Source organism: Lissotriton vulgaris, chromosome 9, assembly GCF_964263255.1.
Source record: "Lissotriton vulgaris chromosome 9, aLisVul1.2, whole genome shotgun sequence".
Taxonomy (NCBI): Eukaryota; Metazoa; Chordata; class Amphibia; order Caudata; family Salamandridae; genus Lissotriton; species Lissotriton vulgaris.
In genome coordinates, this window is record NC_141697.1 from 1,119,828,568 (window position 1) to 1,119,848,052 (window position 19,485).

The following is a 19,485-nucleotide window of genomic DNA, read 5'->3' on the forward strand; positions in this document are numbered from 1 at the left end:
AGCCTTGCATTCACACTGTGTTAAGTTGACGTGAGCTTATTAGAAGTGTAAACATCATTTTTCCTTTATGCTGCCTTCTGCACATGGTACACATTATAATAAATGTTTAGAGTTTAGCAGAGTGTTTTGCTTCACACGAGAATAACATGTTTTTCTGTACTAGCAGCCTTGCTTGGTAAGCTTAGTCTGAACAGTGAGTGCCGAGGCTTTCAAGGTTATTTCAACACAGTGGTTGTTGTTCGGACTGATCAGCGCACGTTCTAGACATAACATATATGCAGCTGTGGCCACCTCTGAGTTTGGTGCGTTTAATAATGCACTACGTAGGCATGCTCACACACACTTGGAGAACATTTGCATGCTGAGAGCTTGTTCAGAATTTGATGTGATCCACTTCTGCTAAATACCAGAGGTATATGGCCGCCTATGTAATCCAAAAGAGACCTTCTGTGGATATAAAATAACCTACTAGCAAGGGAGGGTGAAATATAGGCATAGTTTAAACCTGTTTCCATTTAGCATTATAACATGCTTTCTCCCTTTGTATTTGTATTTTATAGAATAGTAACTAAGCTGATAATCTTGTGGCTTATAATATGTATGCTTGTATTATCAAAGATACTGCGCATGAGAACACAGCATTAGAAATAAATATTTCAAACTTGCATGTGTCTTCTTTTACTCCCTGTTTTGGACTGGTTTGTTAGTATAACAAAAGAGTGTTCATGTGTTCCACATTGCCTTAGGTAATCTAAGTTCCATGTTGTGGGTTGTCTAATCATTGGTGTTATGGAAGAGCCAATGAGACACTGATGCTAGTCTAGTAGAGGATTTTGGGTACTAAGGTGAGTTTTGGCACACCCTAATTCACTGAGGTCCTACGTGTCTGTGCACAGTTCTGTGTAGGAGCAGAATCCCTGCTACAGGGCCCCAGTAACTTGCTTGTGGCCCAGTAGCATCTTGGTTAGGTGGGGCTTCCATGTCATTTTATCTGGAAGACAAACACCTAGATAGTCAAAAGTAATAACTCTTTCACAGGGGATCCCTCCCAGCATTGGATTACCTTTGTAAGAATTGTGGGGGTTAAAGGCCATGAATTTGCTTTTTGTGGTGTTAATAACCAAACCCCTAGAGTCGCAGAAGAGATGGAATCTATTGAGTAGAATCTGTAGCCCCGCTTGGGTCTTCAACACCAGCAGGGTGTCGTCTGCAAACAAAAGGGTAGCTACCTTATTCCTCCCACAGTTGGTGCGTCAGCAGGTTCTTGTTGCAAAATACTAACCACTCCATTCATATACAGAGAGAATAGGGTGGGGGCCAAAACGCAACCTTGGCGGACTCCCCTACTAACTGGAATATGCTTCGTAAGTTGCCCCTGCGACCCCCATCTGATCTGTGCATAATTGCCTTCGTGCAATTGAACTATCAAGCTGAGGATAGGTAACGGGATGCCCATACCTTTCAGTACGTGCCATAGTTTTTGCCCGGGGACCAAATCGAAGGCAGTCGTTAAATCAATAAAAGTTAAATAAAGGCTGCCCTGGCCAATCGTACAACTTTCCAATAAAGAAGCAGGTGACGAAATCTCTGATCGATTGTCCCCATCTTTTCCCTGAAACAAGCTTGAAATTGGGATAAAACTGTTTTATCTTCTAATCATGACTGGATCTTCTGCAAGAGGGTTCTACAGAAAACCTTTAAAAGGAAGTTGATCAGGCTTTTAGGCCTATAATTGGAAGGCCCTTCTCTGTCTCATTTTTTGTAAATTGGGACCATCTCTGCCCCCTTCCATGACCCTGGTACTAGGGCACCGTTAGCAATGGCATTTGACAAAAGTAAAATGTTGTGACCCCAGCTTGCGATATCTGATAAGAATATATCCCCCGGGATGCCATCAGGCCATGCAGCTTTGATTGTACAATTTGACCTAGGGAGGCCTTGATCCCGCCCAAAGTAAAGAATTTTTCATGCGAGGGCTGGCTAGGGAAAACAACATCCTCCATAAAAATGTGTCCCCAAAATCTGAATAAAGCTTCCAAAAGTGGTCATACCACGCCTAGCCTGTAATGTGGTTGGGGGGTGATTGGGCCCCTGATTTGTTGCCTCAAGTGACTAAAGACCAAAAGGATTTAGCTCTGTTTCAGCACATGCTTCCTTTAATTGCTGCCATTGGGATTCATCCCACGCCCTTCTTGTGTGATTCTAAGTTGCCTTATAGCACTTCCTAGAGGCTTTGATTAGGACGCTATCTTTGGCTTTGATGGCTGAGGCTAGAATTAAGTGCTCACATCACAGTCCTTGTGTACCACGAGGATGTTCCTTTTTTGAAATGCTAGACCTTCAGTCTTTCCTCGAGACTGTAAATTAGAGCTGAGTCAGTCAAAGATACAGAAATGGGCGGTGACTACTTCGACCCCACCAGTACTTGCAACCAAAGACTGGAGCTCGAGAGTGCCCACTACCAAATTGAGCTGCATGCTCTTAATCTTGTATTCGTGCAGAGATATCTTCCGCCATTTTAGTGTTATCCTATCGTTACATGAGTAGACCTCCTTAGTATTGCTCAGAAGTAGGCTTGTCATGGAATTAGAAGGAACATCCCACAGGGGCTTCATGCTAAGACAGAGAGGATTATGGTCGCTGTCGGTTGTGACACCCACATTCATGTCGACCACACCTCGCCAGAGCCTCACCTCAAGAAGGATGTAGTCAATGCTGGATGGGCCACTATTCCTATTGAATGTGCTCACATCCAGTCTGTCAGAGGTAGTTCTTCCATTCACAGCCCTTAGCCCAAATTCCACATTTAGGGCTTTCACTTGGAGAGTCAATATTTTGACTGGAGGGAGATCTAAGGAGGGGACAGCACATTTAAGGTCGTCTTCATATGTGCCTGTTTTATCCTGTTTGTCAAGGGGCTCGAAAGTGGTGTTAAGGTTTCCTGCTACTATTAGTCTTGAGTACGTTGGGCACCGGTCTAGGCACTCGTCCAATTGCGTGAGTGTTGGCAAAGGTCTCCCCCCCTTTGCTCTCCCTCACATAGATTTTAAACAGATCAATAGACTATCCCCCAAGGGGCACTTAATAGGAATCCCCAAAGTGTCTGGGCTAGCACTTGGAAGAAGGGTCATCGACATCCCAATGCGATCCCCACCCAATTTATCTGTCCCCCTGCTGGGCGCCCTCTCCCTCTAGTGGATGCTGATGAACAATAACATGCATAACCAGATTTAAATAAGGGGACCAAGCTCTAGGTCTCGTGGAAGATGCAAATGACGCATCCTTCAATTAAGTTATTCCAGTGAGGGAGTGGCATTTTGCTACTTAGCCCTGCCACATTCCAAGAAACTATTCTAAGCTGTCGGTTAGATTCTGGGCTGGAGAGCAATGCAGCTCTTGAGCTGGCAGGACATTGGCTAATGGGAGCCTGAGTCAATGCTTGAGGGTTGGTGTTCGGGCTGAATTCCGACCTTCTGAAGTTAGTCGATGGACTGCCCTCTTCTGCTTCTTGCGGTATTCCATCCCCCCTCATATGAGCCAACCACTGTAAGTCCAGTGAACTAGCCCTGGTGGTTGTGTTAATGGGATATGTAGGGAGAGGCCTGGCATGCTGATAATGCTACCCCAAAAGTCAATTGTTGGTCTCTAGTTGGAAACCTCTGCATGTGGAGTATATAACGTTTAAATTGAATTAAAGAAGCATCAGGGGAGCAGGTTTGGAATTCTAGGGCAGGAGCTTTGCGGCCAGCTCTACCCCATTGAGTCTTAATTTAATGCAATGAAAGGGCTGATTGAAAGATGGACGTCTTCTTGCCCTTACGATGTCATCGTGAATCACCACCCCTTGTTGTTTAATTATTTTGTCCACCATAAGCGTGGAAGGGTATACTCAGATGTGAGTCCCTTGCTCATTGCATCATCAGGATTCAAGCAAGCCGGGCCGAAGACGGCTGTAATGCCAGAAACCGGTCCCCGGAAGCTTGTTTCCTTCCCAGTGAAAGAATTGGCTTTGTAGTTTGGTTTGCCCTGTTCCCATCATGCACTGGGACAGGAACAGACTAATTTGCATATAGCCAGGTTCTGAGCTGGGATGGTGCAGTGAGCTAAAAAACGGTGTTGGATCTAGCCCTGATCTCTTGACTGGGTGAGAGTATTCTGCTTAATTCAGAAACTCTGTCCATCACCACCCCTTGTTGTTTAATTATTTTGTCCACCATAAGCGTGGAAGGGTATACTCAGATGTGAGTCCCTTGCTCATTGCACCATCAGGATTCAAGCAAGCCGGGCCGAAGACGGCTGTAATGCCAGAAACCGGTCCCCGGAAGCTTATTTCCTTCCCAGTGAAAGAATTGGCTTTGTAGTTTGGTTTGCCCTGTTCCCATCATGCACTGGGACAGGAACAGACTAATTTGCATATAGCCAGGTTCTGAGCTGGGATGGTGCAGTGAGCTAAAAAACGGTGTTGGATCTAGCCCTGATCTGCTGACTGGGTGAGAGTATTCTGCTTAATTCAGAAACTCTGTCCATCACCACCCCTTGTTGTTTAATTATTTTGTCCACCATAAGCGTGGAAGGGTATACTCAGATGTGAGTCCCTTGCTCATTGCACCATCAGGATTCAAGCAAGCCGGGCGGAAGACGGCTATGCCAGAAACCGGTCCCCGGAAGCTTGTTTCCTTCCCAGTGAAAGAATTGGCTTTGTAGTTTGGTTTGCCCTGTTCCCATCATGCACTGGGACAGGAACAGACTAATTTGCATATAGCCAGGTTCTGAGCTGGGATGGTGCAGTGAGCTAAAAAACGGTGTTGGATCTAGCCCTGATCTCTTGACTGGGTGAGAGTATTCTGCTTAATTCAGAAACTCTGTCCATCACCAACCCTTGTTGTTTAATTATCGTGAATCACAAAGCGGCATCCCCTGACATGACGGAACCAGTGGATCGCTTTATTAACCAATGCAATTTCCCCCTCATACCCCAATCTCCCTCCAAGTTTGGGGACATTGACCTTATAAATGTTCCGGACAGATGGAAGATGGTTGGGGAACTGATGGTGTTCACTGTAACTTGCTTTGTTTTGGCAGTGCTAGCCCCTGTTGCAAAATGTTACTACTTGCCGGGGTGTTTGAAAGGGCTATTTTCTGCCATTGCATTAGGGAGATAGTTAGTTTGAGTAACATTAAGTTTGGGTGGTGCTTGTATGTGTGAGATAACAGCAGGATGTAAATAGGGGCACTTATGAGAGGAGATGTCCCTTTTTGGGGTACTGGGCCAGTATGGGTGGTTGGCTTTTTCCAGGGCAGTCTCCTGATACCATTGTTAGGGGAACTTTAGAGGGCAATTATCGACAGCTGAATTGGCCGAGGGGGGATCGAAAGTCTCACACAGTGTCAAATAGTCAATGCTGGGTGGCAGGTTGGAAGATGACCACAGGAACCTGTTCCTAGGCTAGCAGACACACAAACAGGAGAGTTACAGCACCACGTGGAGTTGCATTGGATCCTCAAAAAACATCAGGAAGCCAAACACAAGGGGGGTGGCCCTGCCCTGCATCTTCCTGGCAATAAAGGGTAAGGACGGGCATGCCCTTGGCCCCGGCTTCACCCGGCGAAGGCCTGCGCACTTCCCGCACAGCGGGCCCTGTGACTTCTTTTATGCTCCTCCTGGTGCTGGAGCAATGAACATGTGAGCGGGGCAGTCTGAGGGCTTTGGTTCTGTGCCCAGCCCGGCCTCCATGAAAATCGGGTCCCCTGCAGCGAGGACCAAACTTCTTTTATTTGCCTCCTGGCGCTGGCGCAATGAGCAGGTGAGCGGGGCAGTCTGGGAGCTGTGGTTCCGTGGCCAGCCCGGCCTCCGTGAAAATCGGGTTTGTTGTTTCCCCATATTAATTATATTTATTTATAGCTAATCTTTTAAAATTCACTCAAAAGTGAATACAGGTAACGTAGTCAGATGTTAATATTCTATGTAAAACATATTTAAAAACTGGTAGCGCTTTATAATAGAATATAGGAAGAAAAGTAATTTTTTATATTTCTCAAATATATCTACCCAGTTACTTCACAGGTAATGATTTACATGTTTCAATAGGCACAAACAGAGTGAACCACCCTAACACCTAAAACCACAGGCTTCAAAAGATGCCATCTTAACTCTAGTAAACCGTAACATATTATGAAGATATGCAACATGGTTTTACAATCTGACCTGCGCAGCCTAGCTAAACAGTCAAGCTAAAGTCTTTGATTTTTTTCAATTTTCAATTATTCTATAGTATTCCTGATCAGAATTTGTTGTAATCTAAATTTAAAATATTTATGGCTAACTCTATGAGAAAAAGTGTTCACTATGTTCCTGAGTCACAAACATTTTTTGGTGATATACTTTTGTATTACTCTGGACTTACTTTGAACTTCTGAACTTCAGGAGTAAGCTAGTAGTAAGCCAGGTGCACTTGCCTACTCCAGACTCTCAGGACTAAACAAGAAGTACTACCACAGGAGGTCACCCATACTCATAGCAAAAATATCTCCTCGCATCAAAATTGATGCGAGGTCGTGTTTTGAGCTAAAATATAGAGCAAAATGACAGAGTTATATTTCACATAATTACACGAAAGCAAACTATGCAAATTGTGCACTTCTTTATCTGTAACTACTTCCCAAAAACCATTAGGTACACATTCTAATACAATAAATAATCTACCCTAATATAAGAGTATCATTAAGACCTGATGGAGAGCTCTTGGGTAGCAGCAGATAACCTATATCCATAAATATGAATTATAAGGTCAAACTAATAGGAGTATAACAGACCACATTGTTCAATACTCCTGGCATATCAGCTATGTTCATATTGAACAAAATTGGTGCATATACACTTCCCGTTTTCAGGCCTTTACCGGTCAAGTGCTTTTTGATTAATATATTATTATTAAAGTTAAAGTTTAAATGAACTAATGTGTAAGAATGCAACATTTGCATCAAGTCAATGGAAAATGGATCAATGCCCAAGCAACTGAAATGTTGCCAATTCAATTGTGGTTCACAACATCTAAGGCTTCCTAATTAGTGATGAACATATGGTACAATACTTGTGCCCCAAATGTAATCAATCATTAAGCTGTTTGAGTACTGTTTGCTCACAAGTTAGAATGTTATGCTTATTAAGCCAGTCCTCAAGATATCTCAATAGATACATGGAAATTAGTTTGCCCCTGCATTCTACTAGAGCAATGCATTGAGCATCCCAGTGATCTGATCTCTTGCTTTTGAGGGTTTTGGTTTCAGTACATGACGCTTTCAAGAGCATGGAGTATTTTGCCACAATGTAACTTGCAACCAAAGTGGTCTATTGAACTTGTTCCCAAAATTTGAATTTATATTATATATTGCTAACTGGATATCATTTGAACATGGTGCTGTTAAACATTTAACTCCATCTATCAAAATCAAAATCTTGTTTTCAGGGATAAAATGTGGGAATCCCTTCCAGGTTCTTGGGTAGAATTCAAATGACTCCTATTTAGGCCATAAAGTTCAACTGATGGTGCCACTGAGTTTGAATCATTTGCAAATCCATATTTGTTTACTTTAAAGTATCCTTTGGACACTATTTCCAAAAATACTGTCCGATCCTTGATTTTAATTGTATGTAACACAAGTATTGTCTGGGTCATAAAGATATATTGCCTAGCTCCCACATCTTACTTTGCACCATATTCCTTAAATGCAACTCTAAATGCTAAGACTCAAATATAGCATTGTTAATTTCAAGCGTTTTACATCTACCTCATTTTGAGCACTACAGATCATCAATGTGCCTTTGATGAAAGGCACATACATCTTTTCTATCCTGTCCTTAGTCCGAAACATGCTTAATTCGGCGTGTCTTCCTGTAAAGAACAAGAGGATAACAAACACCATTGACTGCTCTATCCCCTGACAAGCTTACAATCTCAACTGAAGCAGTAGAGAATCACAAAATTCCTCTACCTCTATGCAAGTGACCGATAAGCTGGTAGGAGTTTTATTATTATGTTATTCCTTCTTTTATCCTATTTTACATCAGTCTTCTCAGGTCTATAGGCAAATCAGACTTTTTCAATATTATCAACTTCTATAATATTCCAAAACTGATAACCTGACCCTTCCATTCTACAACCCATATGGGAATTTATTTTGTGATCTGCTGCTGTATTCAAATCTATATCAATTAAAAAGTTGTCACCCTCACCATAAAAAAAATATTATTAACCTCAGTAGAGGGAGAAACATGCATATTTGGCATTATTATTTTAATGTTTGTCTAATTTAGTGGAAGTCAGTTACTTATTTTGTGTGTCATTCTTCAGTTTAGTAGGAGGACTCAGGTAAATAATTTAACTTCATATTAAAATTAATAATCTTTTGTCAGAATAGCAAACAATCCAATAATCATTAAAACAAGAAACTAAAAAGAGTTCATCCTTACTGATATAATTCTACCCAAAATCTGTCTTAATGCTTTTTATCCTGTATCAGTAAGCCCAACCATTGAATGCAAACGTGAGGATCTTCTGTATACTTCACCCTGTTGCAACCCATTTGCTAGTGAGACACATTTTGCCTAAAGACCCCTCCAATGAATGCATTTGATTAAAAAAAGATCTTTGCTTTTTGAGTACAAACCACAATAAGGAATGAGTGGCTAAACAAGTTTAGGATCTTATTTGCACTGATACACAGCGATTTAGGTGAAATGAAATGGATAACTATTCCTGAGAACAGGGCAAAGATAATCTTCATTCCGATCTTGAGTGCATTTGTTTGCTTTATGTATCACAATAGGACCTAATACCTTCCCATACTGTTTATAATGAATTTCACTAGAGCAAACATCAAGGGCATTTGTAATTTAGAAACCTGAGCTACGAACAGTGTCTTCTGTAACTCCTCCTCCCATTTCTTTCATGTGGCTTGGCTCACTGTTATGTCCATCTAGTACACAACGTTCTGCTTTGTAAAATAAATTATCCTTTTCCCTCAAGTTGTTCACTCTAATGATCCTGGGTTTCTTAATTGGCCATCACTAGCAGCCAACCTGACCACAAATTCTGTGTTTTCCATCTGGATGGCTTCAATGTTTGAAAGCATTGAAGATGGCATAGTTATGTTTACTCAGCATGTCCGTAATTGTCTTTTCAGAATAGGCCAGCATTTTCCAGTTCCAGCAATAATCAGCATTTCTAAAAGAAAGGCTATCAATTAATATGACTAATGGAAGTTTTGTGGAAAAAGACATATTCAGATTTTGATCACTACGGGCCCGATTCACAGAATGAATTTAAGACTCAATCCTAAACGTACTACTATTTTGGTACTCACAGAATGCACTTACTACTTTTGGTATTCACAGAATGAACTTACTACTTTTGGTATTCACAGAAGTTAGGATTTTGTCTTAAGTATGTCTTAAAACAAACTTAAGACAAAATCCTAACTTCTGTGAATACCAAAAGTAGTAAGTTCATTCTGTGAATTCCAAAAGTAGTAAGTGCATTCTGTGAATACCAAAATAGTAGTAAGTTTAGGATTGAGTCTTAAGTTCATTCTGTAAATCGGGCCCTACATTTTTGACCAACCAATGTCCAAATGGTACTTATATTAATCATTTATTGAGCAAAACTGTAAGAAATTGTGTGCTCACCAATCTTTAATATTATTGCCTGCGTTGCTTGACCTCCACCACTATCTTGACTCTGAAGTAGGATTATTTTTAAAATGGCACATGCTATCTTTTTAAAGATTTTCCTCTAATAAGAAAACTCTAAATGTTTTTGAGGCTGTAACGTTTGAGGATTGAATGTAGGGGATATGCTGTTTCACAAGTGATACTATATTGTGAGGCTGTCAACTGCATATTAGCTATCACAAGGAGGAGCTTGTGACTTAACTATTTATTTATTTTTTCAGACAAGAAGCATTACTTGCTGATATTAGTCAAAAAGATGCAAAGATTGCCTTGCTTGAACTATCTTCCTCAAAGAAGAAAAAGACGCAAGATGAAGTAATGACCTTAAAACGAGATAGAGATCGATTGGTCTACAAATTAAAGCAACAGGTTGGGAAATTGCATTTAATGTATGCATGCATAATAATTATGAAAAATGTATTTAGAGACAGTTACTATGACAGAAATCTACATAGGTTTTTAAATGTAAAATTGTGATTAAATGCTTTGTTTTACATCTGTCATAACTTTGCAAGAATGGATGTTTCAACTGCAGATGTTTGTGGTAAAACACGGAGACATATATTTTATTGCTGATGTAATCAGATATCCTTTTTACAAAAGCATGGCAGTATGTCAGGGTATTTTTTGCATTGTAGCAACAGTTTAACTGTGTGAACAAAGGCTCTATGTAGCCAGTCATCTACAACGTAGTCCTTGGACCTGTATCCATGTTAGTGAAATATATAAGCAAGCATTGGCAAATCCAACAGGTCTTTCCTTTTTTCACCAATTGAGTTTGTTAATTGTTTTGTAAGTGCTGTACAGCGCAGGGACAAAACAGAATATAACATAAAAAACAAGATGACTGTCGTGTCATTCCACTGATACAACATATGCATGCTTCAGAATGGATGCCTGCACCAGCCAAATGATGCAGGCGCTATTTGCTTTAATTTATTAAAATTACCAATACAAGATGGCAGATGCAGAGGGAAACAACACCAAAGAAGGGAGGGAGAGCAACCTGAAGAATGTGGTGGGTGAGAGAAGTACACGAATGAGGAATGTAAAAAACACAAGCAGAAATTAAACAAAATATTGTTTCCTAACAGTGATCAGTGGATGTCACAATCCAGGGGAGGGACAGACACAAGATGGACAAGGCAGGCCATAAAATAAGAAGCACGCGAATGAGAGTGCAATAAGGTCAAGTAATGGGAAGCAATGCGTAGACCTTAAGCCCACTTTAGTCCTTGGTATAATGACAATATGTATTTTGCAACCAGACAGCTTGCACTGTCTGATAGACTTGACCTAAACATGTATGCAAGAGGGCTTCTCTGGATGAAGATAGAGGTCTTGTTACCAGTGAAAAAGTCACAACCATGTGTACCTTTTATTTTACTGGTTTATTCAGTTCATTCTTCTTCCAGACCCTTAAGTGAAGAATTCTGAAAGGAGAAAGGCATCCAGTTCAGTTATCTATTTTATTTAAGTGTTTTCCACAAACACTGCAGAACAACGGGCCTCTGACCTGGGGTAGCATCATAGAGCCATGATAGCAAAGCACATGAGGTGCAGCCCATATGCTGAACTATAGATTATGCCTAATGGGAGGTAATGTTGAAAGGACATTTTTGCAGCTTTGGACCTGGGATCATAATTATGGATGCACTTGAGACAAGCAAGTGCTTTATTTGGGCTTGGCTGAGAGGGTTGAATACTGGCAAAGCAAAAACACAGAATACGAAATGTGAACCTGTATGCAGGACACTATATTTCTGTCCTTTGCTAACTGAAGAAAACAATAAAATGTGAGTCTGCCACACTCCAGAATTGAAATAGAATGTTATTAGATGTCCCCTTTGTGACAAAGGGGTTGTGTTTAGATGGGGCAAATGGAGCCAGAAGTACCTCATCAGTATGGTAAAACACTGCGGCTGCCTATGACAAATAATTTCTGTGCCCCATACGTCTGTCCATTTGTGGAACAGTCCAGTTTCTAATCACTTTCTGCCATCGCTCAGTATGCATGGCACTTGTCTGACATGACCCGATTCAATGTTGGCTGATATTTGCAGGCTCGATTTTTCAGCTGTGTGTGACCTTTATTTTTTTATTACCTGGGGCTGGAGACCAACATTTTAGATGCCCAGTCCCCACAAGATTTGGACAGCTGTGCTGTTTGTACAGCACAATAGGGGCTGAGGGTGCATAGACTTTGATTGGTGAGCACAGACAGGCTGCTAACTTCATCAGAGTGTTCAAAATGATAGGAATTCTACATGTATATCCTAATCGAAGTATTTGAAAATGCAGTTGATGCTTTTAGAAACGTGCTTACTAGGGTAGTAAATGCTGTAGATCATAAAAACTCTGTTAGATGACCAACTGACCCTCACACTGTCCACTTTAATCTTGTTAACTTGGAAATACAAGAGATTCTTGAGCAAAATGACAGATGGACTGCAATAAAAAAAAATATTTGTATATGTCAGAATATCAAGAGGAAAAAAAACGTTTCTACAAAAATATTGTGGCCTAAATATTTACTTCAGAAATATTGTGAAGGTAAGTATATAAAGATAAGTCCTGCATGCAAAAATCCAAGCTGGGAGTGCAATGTTGCACTGACCATTTTTACACAAAAAGAGTGTAATTATAGTACGCTCAACCCAATATGTGATGGCATGAGCAGATACCTCAACTACCTTTTAAGAGCTTCATAATATATTGTCTACTGATGTACATTTATGCCATAACAGCTGTCAATGTAGGTGATGAATGAAGAAAACATGAAACTTTTAAAGATGCAAAGTTCTCATATAACCATTGGTCCTAGGGGGGGGTGAATTCAGAGCAGAGGTGCATTCTGCATGTTCCCAAAGGCAGATGATCAAGCACTCCTAGGCAGTCCATACCTAAAATTATAACAACACTTACAAAACGCACAACCCAGAGTGAAACACTGAATTATTGCCATGCTACTGCTTGCCAGAAAAATGCTAATTATTCCCACCTCTGTCACCCTTTTATCCTCAACTCTCCAGAAAAGTCAAAACCTTTATTTTCCATCTCACAGGGTCTAGCAGTGTCTTACATCCATGACATAAAATCCTCATTCTCTCCTAAACCTTCCTCCTAGACAGAGCATGGGATAGAATATCAAGACAATGAATACAGGAACTAAAGGGCAAACAATGTTGTGACATATCCAGCTTCCATTGTAATAGTATGAACATAAGCGTTTTTTCTGTGTTATCTGAAACATGCCAATAGTATACGTACAACCTTACTTGTAACCTATGAAGTAGTAACTATTCTTGGGCCTCTTTTACAATAGGCCTTGTGAGTTCTTTGAATAAGGAAGTCAATGGACAAGGCTAAATGGATTTGATTCTGTACTTTTGGACTGTTAAAACAGATTGTTCCTATCCTTTAAATTAATGATATTGCTTGATGGGTGTAGCATCTATCTAGAGACTAGAGGGTAAAAATTGTGATACTGGCAGTTTTAATTCTTCCATTTTGTTCTTTTTATATAAGATGAGTTTACTGAATACATATTGAAGTCCTGTAAGCTACTACAGTATGCTCTGTGGCCATTATTGCTCTTAAATAATAAAAGGGTGTTGCTGCTTTTTTGTTGCGCAGTTAGTCTACCCAGAGTGGTTATCGAGACATTGCCTGTTGGGTTTTTCTAATCTAAGTTGATATTTAAGTTACACAATGGATTTGTTTTTACTTTAACATCAAATATCAAAATTAACCTAAGATATTGACACTCCATGCCAATTATGTCTCAGTTCACTATTAAGGAGTAAGTTTATGGTGCCACTTAAACCAATCCAAAGCACACTTTTGGAAAGGGGCGACCAATCGGTCCCCCCGAACGTATGGTGGAGTACCCCGATCCCCCCGGGAAGCCATCTTGGGCGGGAGGCGAGCCTCGGCTGGTATGCCCGAAGCGGCGTAGCCGGGGCGCGCTTTTTCCCGCCCTAGAGTGGGTTGTCCTAGACACCGAAGCCGCCAGCCACGCCCCCGGAGGCGGGCGGAGGCGGGTTCACGCCCACCCTGAAGAAGGATATAAGGAGCGACAAGCCAAGGTAGCATCCTCTTGTTCCTGTGCTCTGAAGCTGCACCTCCCCGCTGCATGTGAGCTCGAGACGGAACGAAGAGCCAATTTTGAGCGTTGTAATTTTGTCTTTGTTCTTTCAGACATCATCGTTGGAGAATGCCGGGCAAGAAGGCCAGAAAGCGGGTCGGTACTGATCAGATGCTCCGCATGCTCGTAAAAGACATGGCCGTGATGAAGAAGCAGATGGCGGCAATGAACGGTGTAGGGGGCCCTAAGCGAGTCGTCGGACCAGCATTGCCGGGAGTACTCCCCAACGGGAGAGTCAAAAGGTCCAAGAGGGGGGCAACTGGGGGAGAGGCCCCGGTTCCCGAGGAGCCACCGGCGCTTCCCAATACACCGATTGAGGAGCCGATCCCGGTTCCAAAGGAGGGGCAACCAATTCCTGTCGTAGTCACCCCTGTGAACGGGGAGGATATGCCTCCAGAGTTGGCTGCACAGCTGGCAGCGTGGTTGGGGAAAGATAGTGAGGGCACCACGGCAGATGACGCCAGGGCAGTAATGAGGCAGTTGCGGCAATCAAGAGAGGCTGCAAAGGCACCATGTTCTTCTGTTCCCCCACAGGCTCCAGTGGGTGAAACCGCAACGGGCACGAGTTCGGCAGCGACTACGGCTACAGCTTCTAATTTAGGTAAGCGGCCACTGCCGATTGTGGGGGAGGGGTCTGTACCCTCACGAAGGGAGAAAGTGGCCCAGCATATTCCGATTGAGGTCAAGGAAAAGATTTGGGCTGATAAGTATGTAAACATGTTTTCTTTGCTAACTGATCATTACGAGATCGAGCATGTGAAGGGTCAAAAAGAGTTTCTGCATCCGAGTGTGTGGCGCGCCAAGATGGCCGCCTTTAAGGTCGATGAGAACATAGGTAACTGGGGCAGAGCGTTTGGTATATTCACTTCAATTATGGGGGAACGAAGGCCTGCATTGTTGGCCGAGTTGCCCGTGTATCAGACACGTATTATGGAGTACTCTCAGTCATATGAGGGCAATCAGTGGTTTTGTTATGATAATGTTTTTCGGAAGGCCAAGGAGTACGACACAGCTCTGACGTGGGATTGTTACGACTCCATTTCTTGGCAAAAGATGGAGAAATCGGGCATGTTAAAGGCACCTTTGTCGGGGGGGAACGGGGGTGAATTTTCCCGCCATTCATCTGGGGTGCCCTTTCGGGCGGGTGCAAGTAACGAGCATCACTCAAGGTCGAGTGGCAACACAGGCAAAAAAGGGATCTGCTGGAATTTTAATTGGGGGAAATGTACAAGGCCCCAGGGGTCATGCAAGTTTAGAAACGACTGTGGGGGGTGTGGGCAGTCCTCTCATCCTGAGTCCATGTGCAGAGCCAAAACGGGTGATAACGGTGGTAGGGGAAGCGCCAAACAGGTCTGAAATAGTCCGAGGGGCGCCTTTATCTACGCCGGTTGATACCATGGCAATGATCCCTTGGCTCAATGAATACCCGGATCACGTCTCCGCTGGGGTATTGCGAGACAGGTTTTCGTATGGTTTCCGCATCCCAGTGGGGAATTTTCAGGGTAAGGCACATTGTAGGAACCAACTGTCGGTCCTGCAGAATACGGCGGTGGTACAGGCAAAAATTGGGAAAGAGGTGGCCCGGGGTCGGGTTGCCGGACCTTTCGACATGCCACCAGTTGTTACCTTTGTTTGTTCCCCCTTGGGAGTGGTCCCCAAGAAGGACCCGGGTGAGTGTAGATTAATACATAACTTGTCAGCCCCGAGAGGTCTTTCAGTAAACGATGCGATAGACCCGAAGGTGTGTTCGGTGCGGTACGCATCTTTTGATGAGGCCGTCGCCATGTTGAATCGCCTGGGGCCCGGAGCGCTGATGGCCAAATCAGACATCGAGTCAGCGTTCCGGTTGCTCCCGGTACACCCAGACGATCAGCGTCTCCTGGGTTTTATGTTTCAGGGTCGCTATTACATGGATAAATGTATGCCGATGGGATGCTCCATATCTTGTGCTTATTTTGAGAAATTCAGTTGTTTTCTGCAATGGGTTTTCACAAGAATGACGGGGTTTCAGCATGTTATGCATTATCTTGACAATTTTCTGTTCCTGGGGGCTGCCGGGGATCCGGAATGTGCACAGGCCTTAAAAGAATTTTGTAATCTGATGAATCGTTTCGGTGTGCCATTGGCGCCAGGTAAGACTGTGGGGCCATCTACTTTGCTCGAGTTTCTCCGAATAGAGCTCGATTCCGAAGAGGGTTGCTTCCGGTTGCCCAAAGAAAAGGTAATGAAATTCAGGGCCTCGCTGGACACATGTATTCGGGAGACCAAGGTGAACTTGCATCAATTGCAGCAAACTGTGGGTCAGTTGAATTTTGCTCTTAGAGTTATGCCAATGGCCCGCCCTTTTTCCCGCTCGATTGCACAAGCCATGGTCGGTCTTAAAGAGGGACACCACCGCACGAGGCTCTCGGCAGAGATTCGCCAGGACATGCGCATTTGGTTGGCATTCCTGGCGGATTTCAATGGTCGGATTGTCTGGAACAAGCCGGCGGTGTCCTCCGAGGAGTTGGGGCTGTGGACGGATTCGGCGGGGAGTATAGGCTTTGGCGCCATATTTGGTAACCACTGGTCGGCTCAAAAGTGGCCGTCATGGTGGCACGAGTGTGGGCTGACGAGTAACATTGCTTTTCTTGAACTATTCCCCATTCTGGTGGCCCTAAAAACATGGCCCGAAGGGTTCCGGGATCACTCTGTTGTTTTCTGGTCTGATAACATGACCGTGGTCAAGTGTATCAATAGTCAGGCAGCACGATGCAAATGGATTCTGAGATTGCTCAAAGAAATTGTGTTACTATGTATGCAATTGAACGTGCTCTTTAGGGCAAGGCATGTGCCCGGAGTACTTAATGAGGCAGCTGATGCGCTTTCTCGTTTCCGTATGCAGGCCTTCTGGGGTTTTCTGCCCACAGCGGACCCGGTGGCGGCACCATTTCCCGAAGCTCTCTGGTCTCTCGGTGCCCCGAATTACAAAACCTCGTGGGAGAGAGTTTAGCACTCAGGACAAGGAAGGCATATGAAGGGGCGTTTCGTTCCTATTTGTCCTTTTTGGGTTCGGCTAGGGGGGAGCTTTGGGGCCAGGAGGAGTCTGTCGTAAAATTTTTGCTGTCTTTACATCAGGCAGGCAAATCGGTAGCCACGGCCCAGAGGCATCGGGCCGCCATTTCCTTCATGGCGCGGGCTCATGGGATCCAGGACCCCACTGCATCTTTCATAGTACAGAAAGCGCTGCGTGGGTGGCAACGCCTTGAGGGTCGCAAAGTAGATGAAAGGCACCCGATAGGTCTGGAGAGGTTGGCTCTGTTATTTTCCGTTCTCCCTGCGACTTGTTCATCCCAGTCAGAAACAGTGTTATTCCGGGCCGCTTTTGCATTAGCATTCCATGGGGCTATGCGGGTAAGCGAACTGGTGGCGAGGAACAAGCAGGATACGGGGGGGGGCTGTGCCGAGAGCACGTTCTACTTAAGGGGGATACGATGATTGTTTTGTTTCCCAGGTCCAAGACCGATCAGGGTGCGATAGGGGACAGTGTAGTAGTCCGTCGGATGCCCGGATCTCCCATGTGCCCCGTAGTATGCGTTGAGGAATATTTGGCGCAGAGGGCGGCATCATGGGGGGGGACGTTGTTGAGACACATTGATGCCACCCCACTGACGAGGTTTCAGTTCCAGCGGGTGCTTGCAATGGCAATTTCGGCCGCGGGCTTGAACCCGGGCGATTTTGGGACCCATTCCTTCCGGATAGGGGCTGCTACGGAGGCTACAGCCAGGGGTCTGAGTGTGGACAGAGTGAAACAACTGGGGCGTTGGTCCTCGAATTGTTACAAAAGGTATGTGCGGTTGCACATGTTGTGAAGCTGTAATCATGTACTCACGCTTCTTGTTTTTGTTTGGTTTACAGTTTCGCAAGCTTACGAGGCGGGGCGGACTGTGCAGTCGACCCGACACCTGGGAACTAGCGGTCAAAGATCACCGGCTGAGGAAAAAGTGGTGTGGGTCGTTGGCCACTCATACGTGAGGCGTGCCGCGGACGTATTCAAAGCAGGTGACATGATTCACGTGGCTGGGGAATACGGGTACAGGGTGACCTTCTACGGAAGGGGCGGGCTCTGTATTGACCAGTTTCAACCTTTTCTCGAGGGTTTGTTAGCGCGGACAAGGTCACCGCCGTCTATAATCATAGTGCATCTTGGGGGCAATGATTTGGTGACCACTGGTAGACGACTACTTCTCGAGGCAATACTATACACAGTAAGTTGGTTGGCGAGGAGGGTTCCAGGGTGCACGATTGCATGGTCCCATATGATTCCACGAAAGGTGTGGCGGGGGGCGAATTCTGTGTCTGCTATAAATCATTCAGTAAAGAAGGTAAATAACAAATTGGGTAGACTGTTTCGTTCAAGTTCATTGCATTCGATTCCTCATGGTTGTATTAGGGGGGACAGTATGTATCTAGAGGATGGGGTACATTTGTCTCGGGTGGGGAATTCTTTACTCATAGGAGACCTCGTAGCGTGGCTAAAGAGTTTGCGGCATGACCTTTAGGTAGGAGTTTTGTGGGGGGTCCGGATAGCCGGTCAACTATCCGGCCTGTGGCGGTAAGGTCATGATCAGTGAGCAGTAATTGGAAGATCCCTATGGGGGGGGCGTCACCCATTACGGATGGGAGCGCCCGGGGGGAGGTGGCCATTGGCCCCTCAACGGGGAGGCGGTCCCTTCTAAGGATGGGACGCCGAAAGGAAAGGGAAGGCGGTCAAGGCCCCTCCCTGGATAGGAGGGGCTACGGGCCCCTCCTGGGAATTTCCCGGGGCCAGGACATCTGCGACGGCAGATGTGGTAAGTTGTGTGGGGTGGGGAGGGGGGTCTACGCTACCTTCTAGACACCTCACACGAGTCCTCGGGCGACCATAAAATGGCGTCGAGCTAATTGGGGCCCCCGTCAAGACAAGGGAAATTGCTATGTGCACAGGAGGTACAGTCCTCTGTGCGGCCGCCCCTCACAACTGAGGGGGTAGTTCTGGTTTAGGGATCTGACACCGGTTACGACCTTGCCGTTGGCCCTTAACGTTAGGATGTACAATTTCAATTTAAGAATGTATTTGTAGGATGTTAGTATTGGCTAGGAGAACCTTTGTATTAGAAATATGTTAAGGTCAGCCAAAACATCGTAATGTGGAAATGAAATTGTACATGATATGAAACTGTTATTTTAATGTTTTTAACTTTTGTTTCATATTTTAATAAATACGGCCGGGAGGGTAACTCCCTCCCGCCTTCCAAAAGTTCAGAAAACGTTTCCGTATTCCCATTCTTGGGGATTTGTGTTGAGAGGGGGTGGCGGGTATCTCAGCCATATAAATCATGATTTGAATGTCATTCTGTTGCTCAACAGTTGTACCTCATATTATATGTTCTTCTGTATTTTAGATTGTTTTCTCTCATATTGTTATGTATAATATGTCTTTAGAATGTAAAATTAGCAAAAACAGTAATGTTTCCTAATTTATGAAACTCAAGAATGGAGAACACAAAGATCAAGAAAAGAAATGGACAACAAGCTGTTGTTTAAAATTACCAAGAGCAGAGGGTACTTAGATCGAAGAAGAAAGGGT

General features: G+C 44.1%; 1 protein-coding gene across 4 annotated transcripts in view; it reads left to right on the forward strand.

Annotated features, from left to right (window-relative positions):
• Window positions 1-19,485, forward strand: part of ERC2 (ELKS/RAB6-interacting/CAST family member 2) — a 2,191,867-nt gene that overhangs the window by 1,674,512 nt on the left and 497,870 nt on the right. For all 4 annotated transcript variants that reach the window (XM_086939131.1, XM_086939132.1, XM_086939133.1 and 1 more), the window contains one exon: window positions 9,952-10,099. In XM_086939131.1, the coding sequence (XP_086795257.1) occupies window positions 9,952-10,099 (148 nt within the window). The remainder of the gene's footprint in view (window positions 1-9,951; window positions 10,100-19,485) is intronic.